Raw genomic sequence first — 18,953 nt, 5'->3', positions numbered from 1 at the left:
ATTCTTTGAAGAGTAGTTTAAAAGCTGGCCTTTTGCAAAACGGCAACAGATTTCCTTCTGTGTCGTTTGCTTATAGAACTAACATGAAAGAAACAAATGACAATCTATAAACCGTGTTAGAAAAGATTCATTACCAGTACCGTTGGAATACATGTTACGATTTAAGAGCTACTGCATTATTATTGGTCTTGTCTTTTGCAGCTCGGCTACACTAAATTTTCTGCTTTTTGTGCGAATGGGACAGCAGGGACAACACAAATCATTGTATCGGGAAGGAACGGCCAAAGCATTTCTGCCTGGACAGAAAATCGTTGTACATCCCCCCGCTACTTAACTCGGAAGTGATTCTTTTACCGTTAACAAATTTATTCGAGAATTGATTAATTTAATATTTCGTTTCTTTTACTGTATTAATTTTGTATAGTTAATATTTATTTCATTGTGTAACTTATTTTATTCATCGGTCGTTGTTTTCCTTCTCATCAATAAGGGGAACAGATTCATATAAATAGACAATGTTTTTTACATGAACATTATATTATTGTTGTGAGAATGAGCAGGCATTCCTATCACCGACAAACAAACAGTTAAAGCACTATACTCATGCGGAACATACACAGTACCTTTCTAATTTTATCACGAGTTCTAGAAACATTCTTATTCCAGATAGGGTTAATTATTAAGAAAAAAAAGTGTCTCAACATCGTGATCGTTGTGATTCTGTCACTCACAATATGATCAGTTTCAAGGACACTTTCGCTGTTTTGTAAAAACTGTCGTCATTGGTTTGTCATTCTAAATATAATCCAAGATTTTTTTCATGACTTATTTATTATCAGAATTATTGCACAAAAAATTATTTTTTTTAAATATATAGTTTGGTAAATTAGACTGGAGACACTGGTCGATTGTTGTTTCTAAATATGAATCAAAAACAAAAACATCTTAAAAAATATTTTTTATCTTTTAATTTACATATAATTATCCGAAAAATGTAATAATAAAAAATAAATAAAACAGTTTGTTCAATAGTTCTTATAAAAAGAAATCAATCAAGTAAGTTTTACGTATTAAATTTTTCGTTAATAATATTAAATTGTTCTTTAAAAAGTACATAATCATTTTTTTCATATATAGGTAATTTACAAGTTGTGTATTAACTAATTCTGGTACTTACTAGCAAAACATTTATTCATCACCCGAAGATGAATGTTTTTAATTTCCGAAACTTTGTTTTATTAAATTATTTAAAGAATATTAATTTCCTGCAAATATTTTTCTAGATGAAAATATTTTAATTTAATTTATTATATATAGATTCTGTTTTCGGAAAATAAATAATTGAACAAAAAAATATATTTTAATTTCAAAACATTTATTTTTGGAATTTTAGGACAAATAAATAAACGATAGACAAAAATTATGAATTTATCATGAAAAAAACAGAACACAATAATGTTAATTAGTAAATATTATGTAGTTTTTATCCATTAGTAAATAGTTTCTAACCATTTCAAAAATGCCTCTTCTGCTAATTGTTGTCTTTCTATATATAACTGTCTCCTTGCTGCATTTGCTGATTCTTCTTTTTTCCTAAAAAAAGTATATTAAAAACAAAATTTTAAATAATTACTAATTTTATGAAATGTCACTTTATAATAGAGAATATTAACGTAAGAATATTACGAAGTTTTACAATATTAATTCCGTTTCAAAAATTATTTTTTTAATTCCATTTTATTTTTTAATAACTGATTTATCATTTTAAGAAAGCATTTCGTAAGTCCTAAAAAAAGTCTTATTTACATTTTTACGATAAGTTAAAACACTTTATATAGAATTTAATTGATATAAAATAAATCATAACATTGTATAATGATATGAAACGCCTGGTTTAATGTAAATAGTATTGTAAAACAACAATTATCTATGCGATAAAATAATTTTGTGATACTATCTTGTATGTAATAATTAGGTAAGCGAGTTAATTATATTGTAGTTATCACAATAAATTTTAACTATAGACCAAAATTGTGAACTACTTAATAAAAACATACAGGAAGAATTTCGAAATATTTTTTTTTTCATAAATTAACTTCGAATAGACGTGAGCTTACATAACAAAAAATAATATTGAGTAATTTAAGTACTGTAATTACGAATGTTAATAGAATAGCATTTTTTTAACACATTATATTTTGTAATATATCCATCCATCTGATTTTTAACATTCTCCTGTAGCACCACATTTCAAAAGCTTCTAATCTTTTCTTCTCAGGTACTCCGATCGTTCAAATTTCACTTCCATATAAAGCTACGCTCCAAACATATACTTTCAAAAATCTTTTCCTGACGTTTAAATTAATTTTTGATGTAAACAAATTATATCTCTGACTGAAGGTTCGTTTCGCCTGTGTTATTCAGCATTTTATATCGCTTCTGTTTCGTCCATCTTTAGTAATTCTACTTCCCAAACAACAAAATTGTTCTACCTCCATAATCTTTTCCCTTCTTATTTTTACATTCAGTGGTCCATCTTCGTTATTTCTACTACATTTTATTATTTTTGTTTTGTTCTTGTTTATTTTCATGCGGCAGTTCTTGCGTAGAACTTCATCCATGCCGTTCATTGTTCCTTCTAAATCTTTTTCATCCTCAGCTAGAATTACTATATCATCAGCAAACCGTAGCATCTTTATCTTTTCACCTTGTACTGTTACTCCGGATCTAAATTGTTCTTTAACATCATTAACTGCTAGTTCTATGTAAAGATTAAAAAGTAATGGGGACAGGAAACATTCTTGTCGGACTCCCTTTCTTATTACGGCTTCTTTCTTATGTTCTTCAATTATTACTGTTGCTGTTTGGTTCCTGTAAATGTTAGCAATCGTTTTTCTATCTCTGTATTTGAACCCTACATTTTTTTTTTTTTTTAATGTTGAACATAATAAAAACATATTAAACTTATAATCGAACTTTATGGTTCAGTGGAAATTAATTTAACTAACTATTGATGAGGGAACTTACAGATCAGGAGTCGTAAAAATTAATTTTAAACTTTTATTCTACAGTTTAATATTTTATAAAAATAATCGAGTGGGGAGTATTCCTACGACGTAGAGAATAAAAACAGAAACAAAAACAGATATAATATATTTATATGTATAGTATTTCTATCCCAATAATAGAAAAATCTTCAAATTTTGAGATTATTCCAAACAGAAATACTTTGCATTAACAAGTAATTAGCTCCATGAATCTTGCAAAAAAAGCTGGCCAACATCTTTATCAGTTTTTTATTAAAGTAACGCCTATTTCCAAAAAATCACTAAATATCATTTTAATTAATTTAAATGTTCCTTGATATACTAAACATACCAATTTACAATACATCCTTTTAGTGCCTATATCCAATTAATTATAACTGAATTATAGAAAAGATACCTTCCGAATGTAAATAATTGTCTTATTACAAATTTTAAAAAAATCACAGAATGTTTTGTTTTTAAATTCTCATTTCAAGAATGGATTTTTTTTTAATTATAAAGAATTGTCAAATATAACAACTCTGTTGTTCATTCATAGATATATATTCCCTTATTCGTATAGTTTCCCCTAAGGACTAAGGAAAGAAACACAAAACTAGAGTTATATCTACATCACACCGTTTGTCAGTTTGTTTAAATCTTCTGAACAATATTGAAAATCGATTCATTTTTTGAATCAGTAAAATTTAATTCATTGACTTCATTTAACAATTCTATAACTTATTGAAAGAATTTATTAGGTAACTATCTAAATTTAAAGATAAACTGAATTAGGAAGATCTGAATAGCTAATGACAACAGCAACTGTTGTAGAATTATTCTTCATTGCTATTTAGTTTATTTCAATTTAAAAACAATATAACTATAAAAGTATATATACTCTATATACTCGTGTGTGTATATATATATATATATATATATATATATATATATATATATAAACTTCCTCTGTATGAAGAATAGCAAAAATTATTAACAAAATTACTTACGAAACATATATTTATTTTTTTTGCATTTTATCAGTTTCCACACAAAATACAGTAAGTAATTAGATTGGATTTTAATAGGATTTTAAAAAGCAGTAGGAAAAGAAACAAACTTGGAGATATGTTTAATATCATCTTGATAGCCGATCACTGGATCTATCTCATACCACAATAGTAATTTTTAATGGTGAATATAATTTATAAATTTGACGATGTCTGAAAAGGATTTTTCCTTTTATTATTATTATTTTTTTTTTTAATATTTTATTCTTTCTATCTGTTTCAGATATATTTCATTCTATTTCACAGATAAACAGAGTTACGGTAGTATGTACCGACAGTCCTACGATTACGACATTCTTCAATGTCGAATCAATTATTTCAGTTTCGAATCTAATGAAAGAAATACTTGATGAAATAAGTTATTTTTCATTGGATTCAATTATTATTTCATTTCATTCTTATTGTACTTTAAAGTATAGATGAAGAAAAAGCAAAACCGAAGATGTCTCTCTAGTATAACATTTAGTGTTGTTTTCATCACCAAAAAAAGTAGGTTCTATCCCGTTTTAAGAGAAAAAAAAACTGTCGAAGATCTTACGCGTGTAAGTTGACTGCAACACGTTATTTTCCTAAATAATTTATTTCATTTTAGATTTAAACTAACTGCATATGCGTGTCCTCCGCAGCTAGGCCCTAGATTTCGTTTAGCCTTTTTTTTTCTGATTATTTTTTTCTCTTTATATTAATTTTTCTTATAGTATTTATACAAATCTTTCTCTTTTTTTTGTATTTTTTGCATTTTTGGTGGATGGGTCATTTATTTTTTGATTATTTGAGGATGATTATTTTTTTATTTAAGGTTTATTTTGACTTTAACGTTATTCCTTTAATTTTTTTTTGGGTTGCCCTGACGAGCGGCGTCTCGGAATGGGATTATTAGATATCTAAAATTGATTACCTCTGTGTAAAAATACTTTTTTTGAATGATGAAAATTGATATAACGGAAGTTAAATTAGAAATTTAACTCTAAAAATTGATACTAACGAATCAGGATTTTCCGCTAGTGTCGGTACATTCCGGTGCCTACTTTTTGGTTACAGTTCATTATTTTATGAAGAAAGACAATCAAATAAATACAAAAATCTGATGTGGACAACACATGACTTCCTTGTACGACTATTAAATTACATTTACACATTTTTTTTAAAATGAAAAGTACATAAAATTTTATTTCATTAAAAACTTGCGATATTTGTTCATTTAAAAATTTTTTTTTTTATTAAATTATTATTCATCGTAAATTTGTTTTACAATGAGATAATAATAATTATTAATAAATCAATATATTTAAATAAAAAAAAGTTAAAAAAAAGAAAGGAGATGAAGTCAGATTCGAAGCGATGTGTCTTCCTTTAAGATCCAGTTATTTCATTAATTAAAATTTTATTTGGCTATAACTCTGGAACCAATGAAAATAAATACCACTTATGACATAGTTGAAAAACTCTCAATGAGGGCTTATTAATGCGATTAAGAAAAAATACAAAATCCAAATGGTTAGGATTTTGGGCTTTTTTGGACACTTTTGGTCCAGTCGATTGCAGTCAAAAAGAAAGGTTCACAACTAAATGTTGTTACAACAGCAATGAAATCCAAAATTTCAACATCTTACGGCTAATCGTTTTTTAATTATGCGAGATACATACGTACCTACTTACAGATGTCACACCGAAACTAGTCAAAATGGATTCAGGGATGGTCAAAATGGATATTTCCATTGAAATCTGGAAACATTTATCGATGGTAGAATCGCTACACACCTAAAATAGTTCTTTATTGAAAACTTGTCTTTATTTGCTTATGTCATCCCGTACTTACATCATAATTTGTTTTTTTATAGGATATAGTTTCCCTTTTATTATCAAACCATATATTTCCCGTTCAAATAAAATTATGAGATTTTTTAACAGTTTTTGGACTTATTTCTTTTTACCTTTTATCAATGTCAATGTCATTAAGTGTGTATTCTAGCTTAGAAAGAAAAAAAAAATTAAACTATACTTATTTTGAGTTATATTGAAACAAGGAATCAGTCAATGATTGGATATAAAGTTCTCCATTTTTCCTTTTCTTAATGAAAGTAGATATTAATGGTATCGATACACTGTACAAGTGCGACCACGTTTTAGAGAATGAAAAATGTGGATTTCATGTAGGTCCGTTATGCTAATAACTGTTTTAACAGCTAAATACTTTTTAAATTTACGGACTTTATATCATTTGTTTTAAATTGCGTACTTTTGTTTTTATAAGAATCCATATATGTGTCAAGAAAAATATTGAGGTAGACTCTTCAATTACAATCTAATTGTAATATGGAGATCGATAAAAAAACATTATATTTATTATAAAATAATAAATTTCTAATAAATAATATATCTGTAGTAGATTTACAGATTTACAGAGAAATATGGCAGGACAGAATTGTATAGCAAGCTACGTTTATGGACTTAACTTCCTACCGGTTTAGTAAAGAATTACTTTATTTAGGCTTAGTGGAGAGAAAAATTTTAAAACAATGTAGCAAGATTTGGCCTTGAAAAGCCACAGTTTGTCGGATGATGGTTTATAAATTCCCTGTGATGCTTCTCACACAAAATGACCTTTATTCCTCACTTCCAGATTCCGAAGAAACTTAGTAGATATTAAAAAATTAAAAGCTCTTTAAAAAAAACTGTAATTAGAGCAATCATACTGCATGATGTGAGTATCGCACCACCACGATGTTAGTACAGACACCCCGTTTATCTACAACCACTCTATGTATATGTAGATATAAATATATGTGCGCAAGCGCACTGTGTATGTGTCTAGTTCGGTTCAAAGATGATTTAATAAAAAAAGATATAAAAATTATCAAACGCCTTCTTTTATAAGCTTCTATCGAAGCTTATATCGCTCTGGTCTGGTAAATACACCGATAATATTTAAGTCACTACTGGTAACATAATCGTATCATAGAGCTGCATATTTATTTGTGTTAGACCTACTCTATACGCATTATTTCTTTTTACCTAATTTCTTTTATTTTTCTTTGATGTTCTAAATCTTTATTTTTTTTCCAACATTTAAAAGCGGCATTAGCATTTTTTCTTTTTTCTTCAGCTTCTCTTATTTCATCTTCTTTTTCTTCTTTTTTCTTTCGTTCTTTCTCTTGTTGTTTCATTCGCAATTTATCATCTACAGATTTCTTCCAAATTTGAAAAGCCTGTAATTATTCGAAAATAACAGAATTATAACAATATTACAAATAAAAACATTAAATTATCTTTTTAATAATTAAGTAAAACCTCGATAATTTAAAAGTATATTCAGAATTTCCATTAATTCCATAATCCCTCATTTTTTTTTACTAATAGTATTAAATTATACATCCTAATTCGTAATTTATGAATAAAAATATCACATTGTACTTATAATAATTTAATTTAAAAAAAGCTTATATAATTTTTTAACATTTATATAAGATTAAATTCTGGAATTTCTACATTAAGAGTCGAATTAAAGATTTAAAATAAATTCAAGATAAAAGTTTTACATTAAATACTTGTAGAGGTGACTGATAAATTGATACCATTTATTTATATTTTTTTTTTAGAATTACGATTTGGGACATGTTATAATAAATAGTGTATTGATAGGTAAAAAAAACTATTAGAGATTTTTCGGAAATCTCAACAGCAATTTATACTTTCATTTGATTCCAACGGCGGGATTTTAAAAAAGTATGGTAAGTTATTAAAAATGGAATTATTACCAATTATTATTTCCGATTACTCCCCTTCAGGAGAGCGCGTGAACTTGAGCCAATCATGGCTTTACTTCCTTTTCTTTTCATCCCAAAACTTCTTCATTCGTTCACTATGTTTCTTCTTCCTCTCCTCCGTCAACCTTCACCCTATCCTTTCTCTTTTTCGCTCTTGTTCAATTTTCTTATTTCTAATTTCATCCCTAAACTTCCTTTTGTCCATGATTTCTTCTTCTGAGGTGTTCTTCTGTTCCAGGTCGTCTTGTGTTTCATTCATCCAAATGAACTTTAACTTACTAGCCTTGACGATGTTGAAAACATCCGTGATGGAGTCTGTGTTATAAGTGGAATCAGAATTACCAAAGGTTATAAGAATTTATCTTTAATAAGCAACATGAGGACTGAAGACAATAGATTATTTTAATTAAAATTAAAAATATTTATACTTCTTAATAAATCAGGTCTACGTACCATTGAATATTTTTTTTTACTACGTTTTAATTTTAAATTTCCAGTTTAAAAAATTTACTAACTTAGTAAAAATAATAAATTGATAAAACCAAAGGTTTTAAATTGAAAAAAATTGCAGTATACAAAATACAGTGTGTAGATAATATCACGTATGACGCGTTGGATACAGCACGTTGTCAAGAATTACCACTCAGCTCACCCCGCGTATATCGAGGGGTACTTTTATCATATTTCCTACAAAAAATATAATTAAAAAAAAATGTTTTTATAATGCAATACTATTCTACTGAAGTAAGAATAGGAAAAAATAATCAAAACGCTGCATATATTGACAGGTTGTAGAAGCGACCGTGTTAAATAATAGTTATTTATTAACAAAGAAAACATTTTTTTACATTATTGTGGTACTATAACGTTATCCTATTATACTCTTTGATTTTCTTTACTGACTCTAAGACACATCAATATTTAGTCATGTTAAACTAGTCTTCTAATCCGGAATATCTTTAATTAAAATTCTCCCTTTCGTTTCAAATTAAGGAGGTTTCACTATAATTAATTAATATTACATCATTCCGCATTTAGTACTTGACTAGTGCTCTTGTGTGTGTGTGTGTGTGTGTGTGTGTGTGTGTGTGTGTGTGTGTGTGTGTGTGTGGGTGTGTTAAAGAACAAATTTGATCAACTCACATAAATACACATATTAACAATTGAATTATTTATATGTCGGTAAAGCCTGATTAATGTTTCCTAAAGTTTATTTTATCCTACAAACATGGGAAATTTTTTTTATGGCAATCTTTTTCAGAAGAATAATAATTTATCATTTAATTAATCTGACAGTTATTTGTAATATAAATATGATTACCTTTTCTGCCTCATCTCTCCTTTCTTCCCGAGTACTCCTTTCATCCATTTGTAATCGTTTAAGTCTATTTTGTTCCATAGCTATTCCTTTTAACACTTTATCTTTCTGTTCTTTCCATACATTAAACGAAGCCTCAGCATTCGCTTTATTTCTTCCTTGTCCCGTTCTACGACAAAAATATAATATTACATAAAACTGGAAAAGTTATCGAAAAGTTTTATGTAAATTACGTACGTATATTATACAATATGGTTCCGTATGTAGTTGAATTTGATATACAGCGTGCATCAAAAAGAATGACCCGATTTCAAACAAATATATCTCATAATAAAAATGTGTTTCAGTTACAAAACAGTTACATATTATTCAATTTTTATTTTTTTTAATTTCTCTTACCAAGCTATAAATGTCCACCACCTGCTAAACGGATAACGTTAAGATGATAGCTGAATGCTTCCGCACCGTGTTGCAGATAATCTTCTGTTACAGAAGTTACTACGACTGTAATCTTGATCTTCAGCTCATCTAAATCAGCAGGAAATGGTGAAACACAAACACTTTGTTACACATATCCCCGCAAGAAAGAGTTACAAAGTATAATAGCTGGTGAACTTGGGGGAGCCAAAAGTTTAGTGCCAAGTCTTCGGCTCCCATACGTCCTATCCAGCGTCGAGGGGATGTTTCATTTAAAAACGGATGAATCGGTTGTCCCAGTGTAGCGTGGCCCATCTTGCTGAAAAATTATTTTTTTACATCTTCATTTAGTTGTGTAAAAAGCCAGTCCTGCACCATCTCAAGGTAAGAATGCTCTGTTATTATGTTTTCTTCAAAAAAGAACTGGCCATAAATTTTTGTAAACGAAATCGCACAAAAAACATTAACTTTTGGTGAATTTCGCTTCTGATATACAATCTTGTGCGGATTCTCAAGTCCAGACATGCGAATGTAATGACGTGAAATTTTATCGTTTAAAAGAAATGTTGCTTCATTACTAAAAATTAACCGCGATAAAAATCTGTCGTCTTCCATACCAATAAAGAGCATAAAACTGAAATTTTTTTTCATTTTCTTTTACGAAGAGCTTGTACCAGTTATAATCGATATGATATGAAATGCCCGTCGTCTTATCACACGCCAAATATTCATATGAGGGATCGCAAATTCTTGGCTAATACGATGAACGAACTTTTTCGGATTTCACTGGAAAGTCGTTTTAATTTTCCTCTGAAGTTCGTGATCATTCTAGACTCTTTCCCTTACACTGTGATCACAAAGATCGGTGATCACATGCACCGGTTCTAAATTTCGTTCAGTTGCCCATCTCCTGCCTGAGAAGGAGGCTTTACAGCGATCGCGATGGATGCATGGCAACAAGAATGGCACACCACGACTAAGGGAAGGCCCTTGTATAGATTTATACAAGACTTAGGAGGATGGTAATCCCTTTCCTTCGTTTTTAAGGTCAACGAGTGCCCAGGTGCTCTCCAACCACGCGAACTTGAACCAATATTTGTTTCGGTTCCTCTTGGCAGCTGATGAGCTGTGCGTCTGCGGGGAGGTCCAGTCGAATGAACATATGATGATCGGCTGCCCAGCTCTTGGGGGGGGGGGGGGCACCCTGGAACTTAGAGGTCAAGGAGAAAATTGGCCACTCATAAGCGGCGGTGTCAATGTGGAGAGAGCCGCATTGTCGGACCGTGTGAGTGTTCCTTGATGTCGTTGCTTTCTTCAACCGGCATCAGTAGTTTATTTAAGAGAAACACTCCTACCTTGCTGTGGGAAGCTACCCGAGAGTGATGGCTGGCCATCAGCCAATGAAAGCTCCAAGCGCTTTAATATTGGTAGACAGCTGGCATTCAGCGACCTAGGCGTGGCAGCAAATTGCCGTCTTGACGAGATAAATTTAATTTATTGAATGTCATATATTTTAGTAGTTGACGGGGTGCGCCTACCCATTTTAGAATATATGACAAGTGAGCGGTGGGAACGAAGCAAGTGGTATGTGACACCATGTTTAGTTCGCTCACGCAATTAGGTTAGCTCCAGGAGCTAGTTAGGACACTGGTCGTTAAACTGATTCGAAGCTCAGTAGCCGTTTGTGGCACAGACATTCGGTCATATACTTTAGGGCGATCGATGGGATAGTAGCGGGAGAAATGCTACGCAAATCAAATCTTTCCCTTACATAGATAGTCTATGATTCTTCAGTTGTTTGTACCAGCGACAAATGTTCTTAGCAGATAGTAGATTAATCCAGAAACGCAGCCGAAACGTACATTGAAGTGTTACTGCGGACTTTTTCTTATTAAACTTATTAAACACAAAACACCTTCTGTTGTAAAGACGCCATGTTGTATACGACTGTGGTACGTACATTTGAGCGCTAGTATTGCAATCTGGTGGCTCCGGTACTTGAAACTAGGACGCGCACTTTCAAATGGTGCAAATTTCATTCACTGATCATCCGTGATTGTACAGGTTTTGAAATCGGGTAGTTCTTTTTGATAAACACTGTATTATTGAATCGTAAAAAGAAATCTTAAAAATCTTGTTACAGACCTACAAATAAATCCATCATATTTTTTGTATAAAAAACAAAGTATATCTGCGCATATCATTATTTCAGGTAAACTATCTATAATATATTATAATTACAATACATTAATTAAAATTATTATCATAAAATTAATTAATCAAATGTATTTAATTATAATCTATTATTTATTGCATAAAATATCTGATTATTATTATTATAGAAAGAAAAAATCATGTTTTTTTAACAAACTTTAATTAAATTCTAGTTTATAAGATCTACCGTAACTGATAATGAACTAATATGAAAAATCTTAATATTATATCTTATAAAGTTGTTTATCAAATCCTTATTTGAATAAAATGCCAAATAAATCTATACTTTTCAAAAATGTATAAATGCTTTCGTAACTTCATAAGTGAAGTACTGGATTTTTATTTAAACTATCATTGAAATCATTAAAACTAATTTAATGTTTTTGGAGATATACTCTTATAAAATAAAATAATTTTATGATACAATTTTTTTTTGGAGAAAATCTGAATTAAAATATCGGGTAACTGACAGTATAAAATTCCCATTAAAAGTATATTCACAAATACCGTTTAATAATGTGAAGATATTTGTCAGTTACTTCCTAACCGATCAATCATCAGTCAACAAGACTTGTGATCAAAGGTATAGTTTGTAAGATACAATGATAATTAAAATTTATTTATTTTTAAATAAATAACATTGACTTCGTTTCAAACAAATTCATTATTAATAATAATACGCTTACGTACAATGAATGCTTATGCAGGAGCAAACTCATTCATGATTTATAACTGTAATACATTATTCCGATGGTTTACTTGCAATTTTTCGAAGATTGCGTAAAAAAATATGAATATAATGTAAAAAATTCAAAACATAGATAAATGGTTTGCATATTTGATTTGTGTACGGTATAAATTGTAATTCAAAATTTCTTTATGCTTATTATTACATTCTTTCTGTTATAAAAGTTTCTTTTGCATACTTAAAAACGATTTTTTTTTTCTTTAGGAGAAAGCAAATTTTATTATGTTTTTATTACTACTAATGGTTAAATAATGATAACCGATTATATTAAAATAAATATATATATATATATATATATATATATATTTATATCCATTAGGTTTATATTAAATCTACAGAAGGATGACGAGGAATGTCTTTATACAAGTGACATTTTTAATCCCAAGTAATACAAAATTTTTTTAATTGACTCTTATAGAATCAGATATTTTCTGAATTTAAAATATAGTTTTTTTTTGTTTTAAATAAATCTTACAATTTTCAAAGAAAAATTAATCAAGAATTATACATAAAGGCTGAACAAATTTAAAAACACCTTGAACATTTTAAAAATAAAATATATTGCATTTATACCAACTGTACCACCAAATACAATAATAAATAAAGCATACTTTAATAATCAACCTGATTTTATTAGGAATCGCATTTACCAAATGAATAAAATATACTATCGGTTTAAAATTTTAATGATCTTATGAATAATTTCTATTTATTTAATTATTTACTCAATTTATAAGTCTTTGTGTTAATCTACAACCCGAAACAACGTGGGGTATTTTGGAATAACTTTTATAAGTTACGTTTTTCAATATAAATATAGCTCTTATTTGTTTTAATACAATCATAGATATAAATTATTCTTTTTTTACTATAATAGATTTTACTTAGATAAAATACTGTACTTATACATTATACTGTACTTCTTTATTATTATTATATATTACTGTAGTCTCATAATCAAGTATATAAAAAAATGGAAATGTATCTAAAACCTCTGCGAATTTTTAAATATCTTTCATTTTTAGAAAAGATGTAATGGCACTAATCTGAATTAAAAAAATTCTTTGAAAATTAGGAAATGGTGATCCCCTCCTAATAATGAATGTAATATTCGGTACTCTTGCATTTAATTCATTGGGAAATAAAAAAGATTTTTTTTCTCAGGAAGAAAAATATGTGATTCTGATAGTATTTTTTATTCTGAATTGAAATATGATACGATTTTTCCACATCACGCAAGGTTTCCGAGAAACAGGCATTTATAATTTCAAACATTTTAATATTTTCTGCATCCTTAACCACACAATATTCAAATATTTGACTCACCTACAAAGTAAGAAATGACGATTTTTGCAATATTTCGCCTATGAAGCATCCCTCTTGATGGTCCAAAAATAACTGGCCAGCATATTAGGATCTCGTATGAGTACGTTAAGACTTTCTTGAGTCAGTAAATGATGAACTGCTCTGTTCAAAAGTTGTATCACCAGAATCTGTTTCTTTTTCTGACTTACTTCCACAGACTCCGAGCTCTCTTCATGCAATATCACACGTTCTGGAGGCTTTGGTATGGACAATTCTTCGTAGTATGGAACTGGTCTCATTACAGATTGCAAATTAGGGTACACCACAGTATGTTTTGATTTTGACGTAATCCCTTTAATGCATGTTACGCAGAAATAACAGTCAGAAGAGTGTTCTTTGGGTTCCCTCCAAATCATAAGGGTAGCAAATGGCATGTGGTGTGTGCCATTTTTCCAAGCAGTGAGAAACGTAAGACACGATAAACAACAGATATGTGGGGTCCAGGCCCTTGTTTTGTCCCCGACTTTACACCCTAACTAAAGTTCATAATACTTTTTTACTAATGGAGTAAGGTTTCGCCTATGGGACATGAGCGTCACAATAATTGTTAGGATAATTTAAACAAACTCTAGGCATTCTGTAACTAACGACTAATTAAAAGAAATAAAGTTGTAAATATGTAATACACAATAATTCAAACACAAAGAAATCACATCGACGTGTTTACTTGTTCACTACTATCTCACAACTGACATCATTCTGATGAATTTGTGCTGCACTAGATCACATTTGTACATGTCTATACACATCTGAACCTGCACAACAGTAGCAACGCTACTCTTTGACAACATACGGCCCGTGAAAAATTTTTCAGTATTAGCTTTTTTTATAAGCAGTTAATGGAAAATACGGAAATTTAAAAAACTTGCCAAGAAATGTTTAGTAATCTTCAACTCAACTTATATTTGTGAACAAGCTTTTTCTTTAATGAATCTAAATAAAAATACAACAAATTTCATGATAAAATTTTATTTACTTAACTGAATCGTTTTGTATTTAACATTTTTTAATTTTAATATTTCGTTCGGCCCGTGAAGAAAGTTTTCTTTCCAATTCAGCCCGGAGGCAAAAACGGTTGACCACGCCTGCTCTAGGAGCTTTTACTTGACAATAGATAAATTGACGAATAAAAATTTTTAAATATTTAAAAAAAATTAAAATTAAAAAAAAACTGGGTGATGAAGAAATTCCAAATACATATTTGAAAACAGGATAAAAACTGTATCCTTTAAGTACCTGAGGTGCATCATTAAGGAAGATATGAAGTGTGATCAGGAAGTTAAAGTACGAATTGCTAGAGCAAAGGAACCATTCAGCAAAATGAGGAGAGTGCTATGTACCAAACTAGATCTGCGACTAAGGAAAAAACTTGCGAAATGTTTTGTTTGTGGAGTGTGGCCCTTTATGGGGCAGAGATATAAACTATTAGGAAGGGAGAGGAGAGAGGATGGAGGCCTTTGAAATGTGGGTTTGGAGGAGGATGGAAAAGATCAGCTGGACGGAGACAGTTTGGAATGAGGAGTGCTTCGTAAAGTGGGGAAGAGAGGGCGATTATTGAAATAATAAAAGGAAAAAATGCAGTTGGATGGGATATTGGCTGAGACGTGACTGCCTGTTGGTGACGGCATTGGAAGGATTTGTGAAGGGGAGGAAAGCAAGAGGTCGGAGACGAATGAAAATGGTAGACAATATAAAAAGGGAAGAAAGTTACTGTAAATGAAACGGATGGCACAGAATCGAGCAGAATGGAGGGCGGCCATGTGAAAACCTGCCTTTGGGCAGAACACTTATTATTATGTAAGCGAATGCTCGAGAAACATACTAGCAGTGCAGATGTAACACTATCATTCCATTACAACCGGTTTTGTGCAAATCTAGCATTAAAAAAAAACAGGAATCTTGCTATTTTAGTGTTATCATACCGTGATTTGTTTTTTAGTTGCCGTTCTTTTTTCATTTGTTCATTTTTTCTCTGAACCCACTCCATAAATTTCTCTTGACTTTTTTCGGATCGTTCTCGTTTCACCTAAACAAATTAAAATCTTTTAGAAAGACGTAAGAAAGAATTATAACACAGAAGTTCCTTTAAAAAAAAACAGTTCATCCTAAATCATCCTAAAAGAAGGCGGGGTGATTTTTAATATTCGAACAAATATAAATCAGTAAGTATATAAAAGATTATGACTATATTTATATATATATAAACAGGGTGTCCCATATAAAACGCAACCCATCAATCACTCATCCATGAAATTTCTAAAGTCAAGCTTACTCCCCTACTCGTTACTGAAATGGACTCGTCCAACATTTGAAAATCGCGGCGACGCAGTAGAACACTACCGACAGTAACAACAATGCAATCATAACGTTCAGTGTATTGCTAGAGACAAGATGGTGTTTTCGCTAGATGAACATGTTTTCATTGTTGAGTCGTACTTTGTACGAAATCAGTGGTTGCAGTGCAAGATTTGTTTCGCCATAAATACCCAGATAAACCAGCTCCTAACAACACATCAGTATTAAGGTTAGTTGCAAAATTTATAGAGACCGGTTCTGTTAATAAAAAGGAACACAAAAGATCTGCGTCAGTGTTGAATACAGATACAGTCACTGAAACCAAAGACCGATTACTCGCCTCGCCAAATAAATCGATCAGACGTTTGTCTGCTGAAATTAATTTGTCTAAATCAACTGTTCATCGGGCCACCAACAATTGCGACCTTATCGCATTCAAACGGTTCATCAACTTCTTAAGAAAAACGGCTACAATATTGTCAACGGTTCCGTTGATTTCTGCGTGAGGGAATTAATGTTATGGATTCGTTATTTTTCATAGATGAAGCACGGTTTCATTTAGATGGCTATGTAAACAGCCAAAACAGTAGAATTTGGAGTGCTGAATATCCTCACGTTTATCACGAAAAATAATTACACCCGCGGAAGTTGGGCGTGTGGTGCGCGATATCGCGGAAGAAAATAATCGGTCCTATTTTTTTCGAGTACACCATTAATGCCGAACGATATCAGGATATTTTACTTCAGTTCATCGCACTCTTGGAAGAGGAAGACAGACACTGCTAGCTACTACATGACGGTGCGACATCGCACTACGCAGGTTCAACTTCTGATTTCGTTGAGGAATTCTTTGGTAATCGTGTTATCGGTCGAGGCTTGTGGCCACCAAGATCTCCAGATTTGACTGCGGCGGATTTTTTCTACGGAGTTACCTCAAAGAAAAAGCCTACAGCAACAAACCACGAACACTTGAACAATTGAAAGTCAATATTGAACAAGCTGTATTAAATATCCACCAACAACCTTTGAAAAAAGTTGCAAGAAACGCTGTAAAAAGAATTGAAGCTTGTATTCAAGAAGATGGTGGCCACTTCCAACATTTACTCTAAATGTAAGGTAATGGATGGTAATAATAAAAATTACATTTACATTTACACATGCCTTTTTATTATTTCAATACCTTCCAATATAAGGTTGGGTTGCGTTTTATATGGGACACCTGTATATATATATATATATATATATATATATGTAGGTATGTATTTTTTTTAACTTTTTTTAATTTAAATATATTGATTTATTAATAGTACATACAATTATTATGTATGTATTGAATGAAAAATGTTGAATTAAAATGAAAAGTACATAAAATTTTATTTCATTAATAACTTCTGATTTTTTCATATTTTTTTTATTGTTATTGAATTATTATTTATTGTAATTTTTTTTTTACAATCAGAGGTTAATAAGTGTTAATAAATCAATATATTAATATTAAAAAAACAATTTATATGAAGTCGGATTCGAACCGATATGCCTTTCCCTTGTAAAATCCAAATATTTCATTAATTAAAACTTTATTTTCTATAACTGTGGAACCAATAAAAATAAGTACCACTTATGATATACCGTTGAAAATCTCTCAATGAGGGCTTATTTCTGCACTTAAGAAAAAGTCCAAAATCCAAATCGATTTTGGGCTTTTTTGGACACTTTTGGTCCAGTCGATTGTAATGAAATGGGGAGGTGCACAATTAGATCATACAACAGTCCTTAATTCAAAATTTCATAATCCTACAGCTAATCTTTTTTTAGTTATGCGAGATACATACGCACATACGTACGTACAGACGTCACCCCGAAACTAGTCAAAATGGATATTTCCGTTGAAATCTGAAAACCGAAATTTTTCGCGATCATAATACTCCTTTAATTCATGTAAGGAAGTAAAAATATCAAAATCGATTTGATAAAAATTTAAGGCTTATACATGCATAAAAAATGTATGCAGGTCGAATTAAGAAACTCCTTCTGCTTTTAATCAGAGTTAAAATATGCAAAACTCCAATTGGAGATTATAAAAATATAAGGTTGCTCACAAATTTATGTTATTTTATTTCTAAATTGGTTATTTGAATTTAAAATACATATTTAGTGATACCCAGGTAATAGAACAGATTTTCATAAAACTATAAAACAATGCTTATTTTCAGTATAACAGTACAACTTCAAAACAGTACAACAAGGACAACCCTAGTTAAACTGAAGCTAGAATGGAGCTCTAAGGAATAATTCCGGCAAAGATTTTGAAGTATAATATGTCTCTTCTAGCTGAAGAAGATCTCAAATTCTATTACAATTCATTTATTCTTGCAAATCATTTATTTTTATGAAATGATAGTATTTTTTTAATCCCCTTAAAAAGGTTTGTTTTAATAATAATTTATTGTATAATTACGGAAATTCTCAACGTAAGTAATCAGTAAATGTTTATGAAAGTATAAATAGATGATCGGTATAAATAATTTTCTACGGAAGTAATTAGTGAGCTAAGTTTCAGTTTTATTTCTTACCGTTAAGGTGAAGAAAAACTCTGGACAGTTAAAGTGAAAGACACTGATATTTATTAGGTTAAAATATAACAACTGAAAAAGCAAAATATTTATATCAGAAATGTAATCATAATGTGATAATCCAGTTTCACTTTTTATTAATTTTATATCGCTGTAAACT

At 30.0% G+C, this 18,953-nt stretch overlaps 1 protein-coding gene across 1 annotated transcript in view; it reads right to left on the bottom strand.

The window, feature by feature from the left end:
* Positions 1-1,490: 1,490 nt before the first annotated feature.
* Positions 1,491-18,953, bottom strand: part of LOC142325683 (uncharacterized) — a 43,260-nt gene continuing 25,797 nt past the window's right edge. The window contains exons 5-8 of the mRNA XM_075367714.1: positions 15,848-15,951; positions 9,185-9,350; positions 7,112-7,305; positions 1,491-1,593 (exon numbers count right to left, since the gene is read on the bottom strand). Of these exons, the coding sequence (XP_075223829.1) occupies positions 1,491-1,593; positions 7,112-7,305; positions 9,185-9,350; positions 15,848-15,951 (567 nt within the window). The remainder of the gene's footprint in view (positions 1,594-7,111; positions 7,306-9,184; positions 9,351-15,847; positions 15,952-18,953) is intronic.

The sequence above is a fragment of the Lycorma delicatula genome, chromosome 5, assembly GCF_047948215.1.
Source record: "Lycorma delicatula isolate Av1 chromosome 5, ASM4794821v1, whole genome shotgun sequence".
Taxonomy (NCBI): domain Eukaryota; kingdom Metazoa; phylum Arthropoda; class Insecta; order Hemiptera; family Fulgoridae; genus Lycorma; species Lycorma delicatula.
This window is presented reverse-complemented; position numbering and strand designations above follow the sequence as displayed.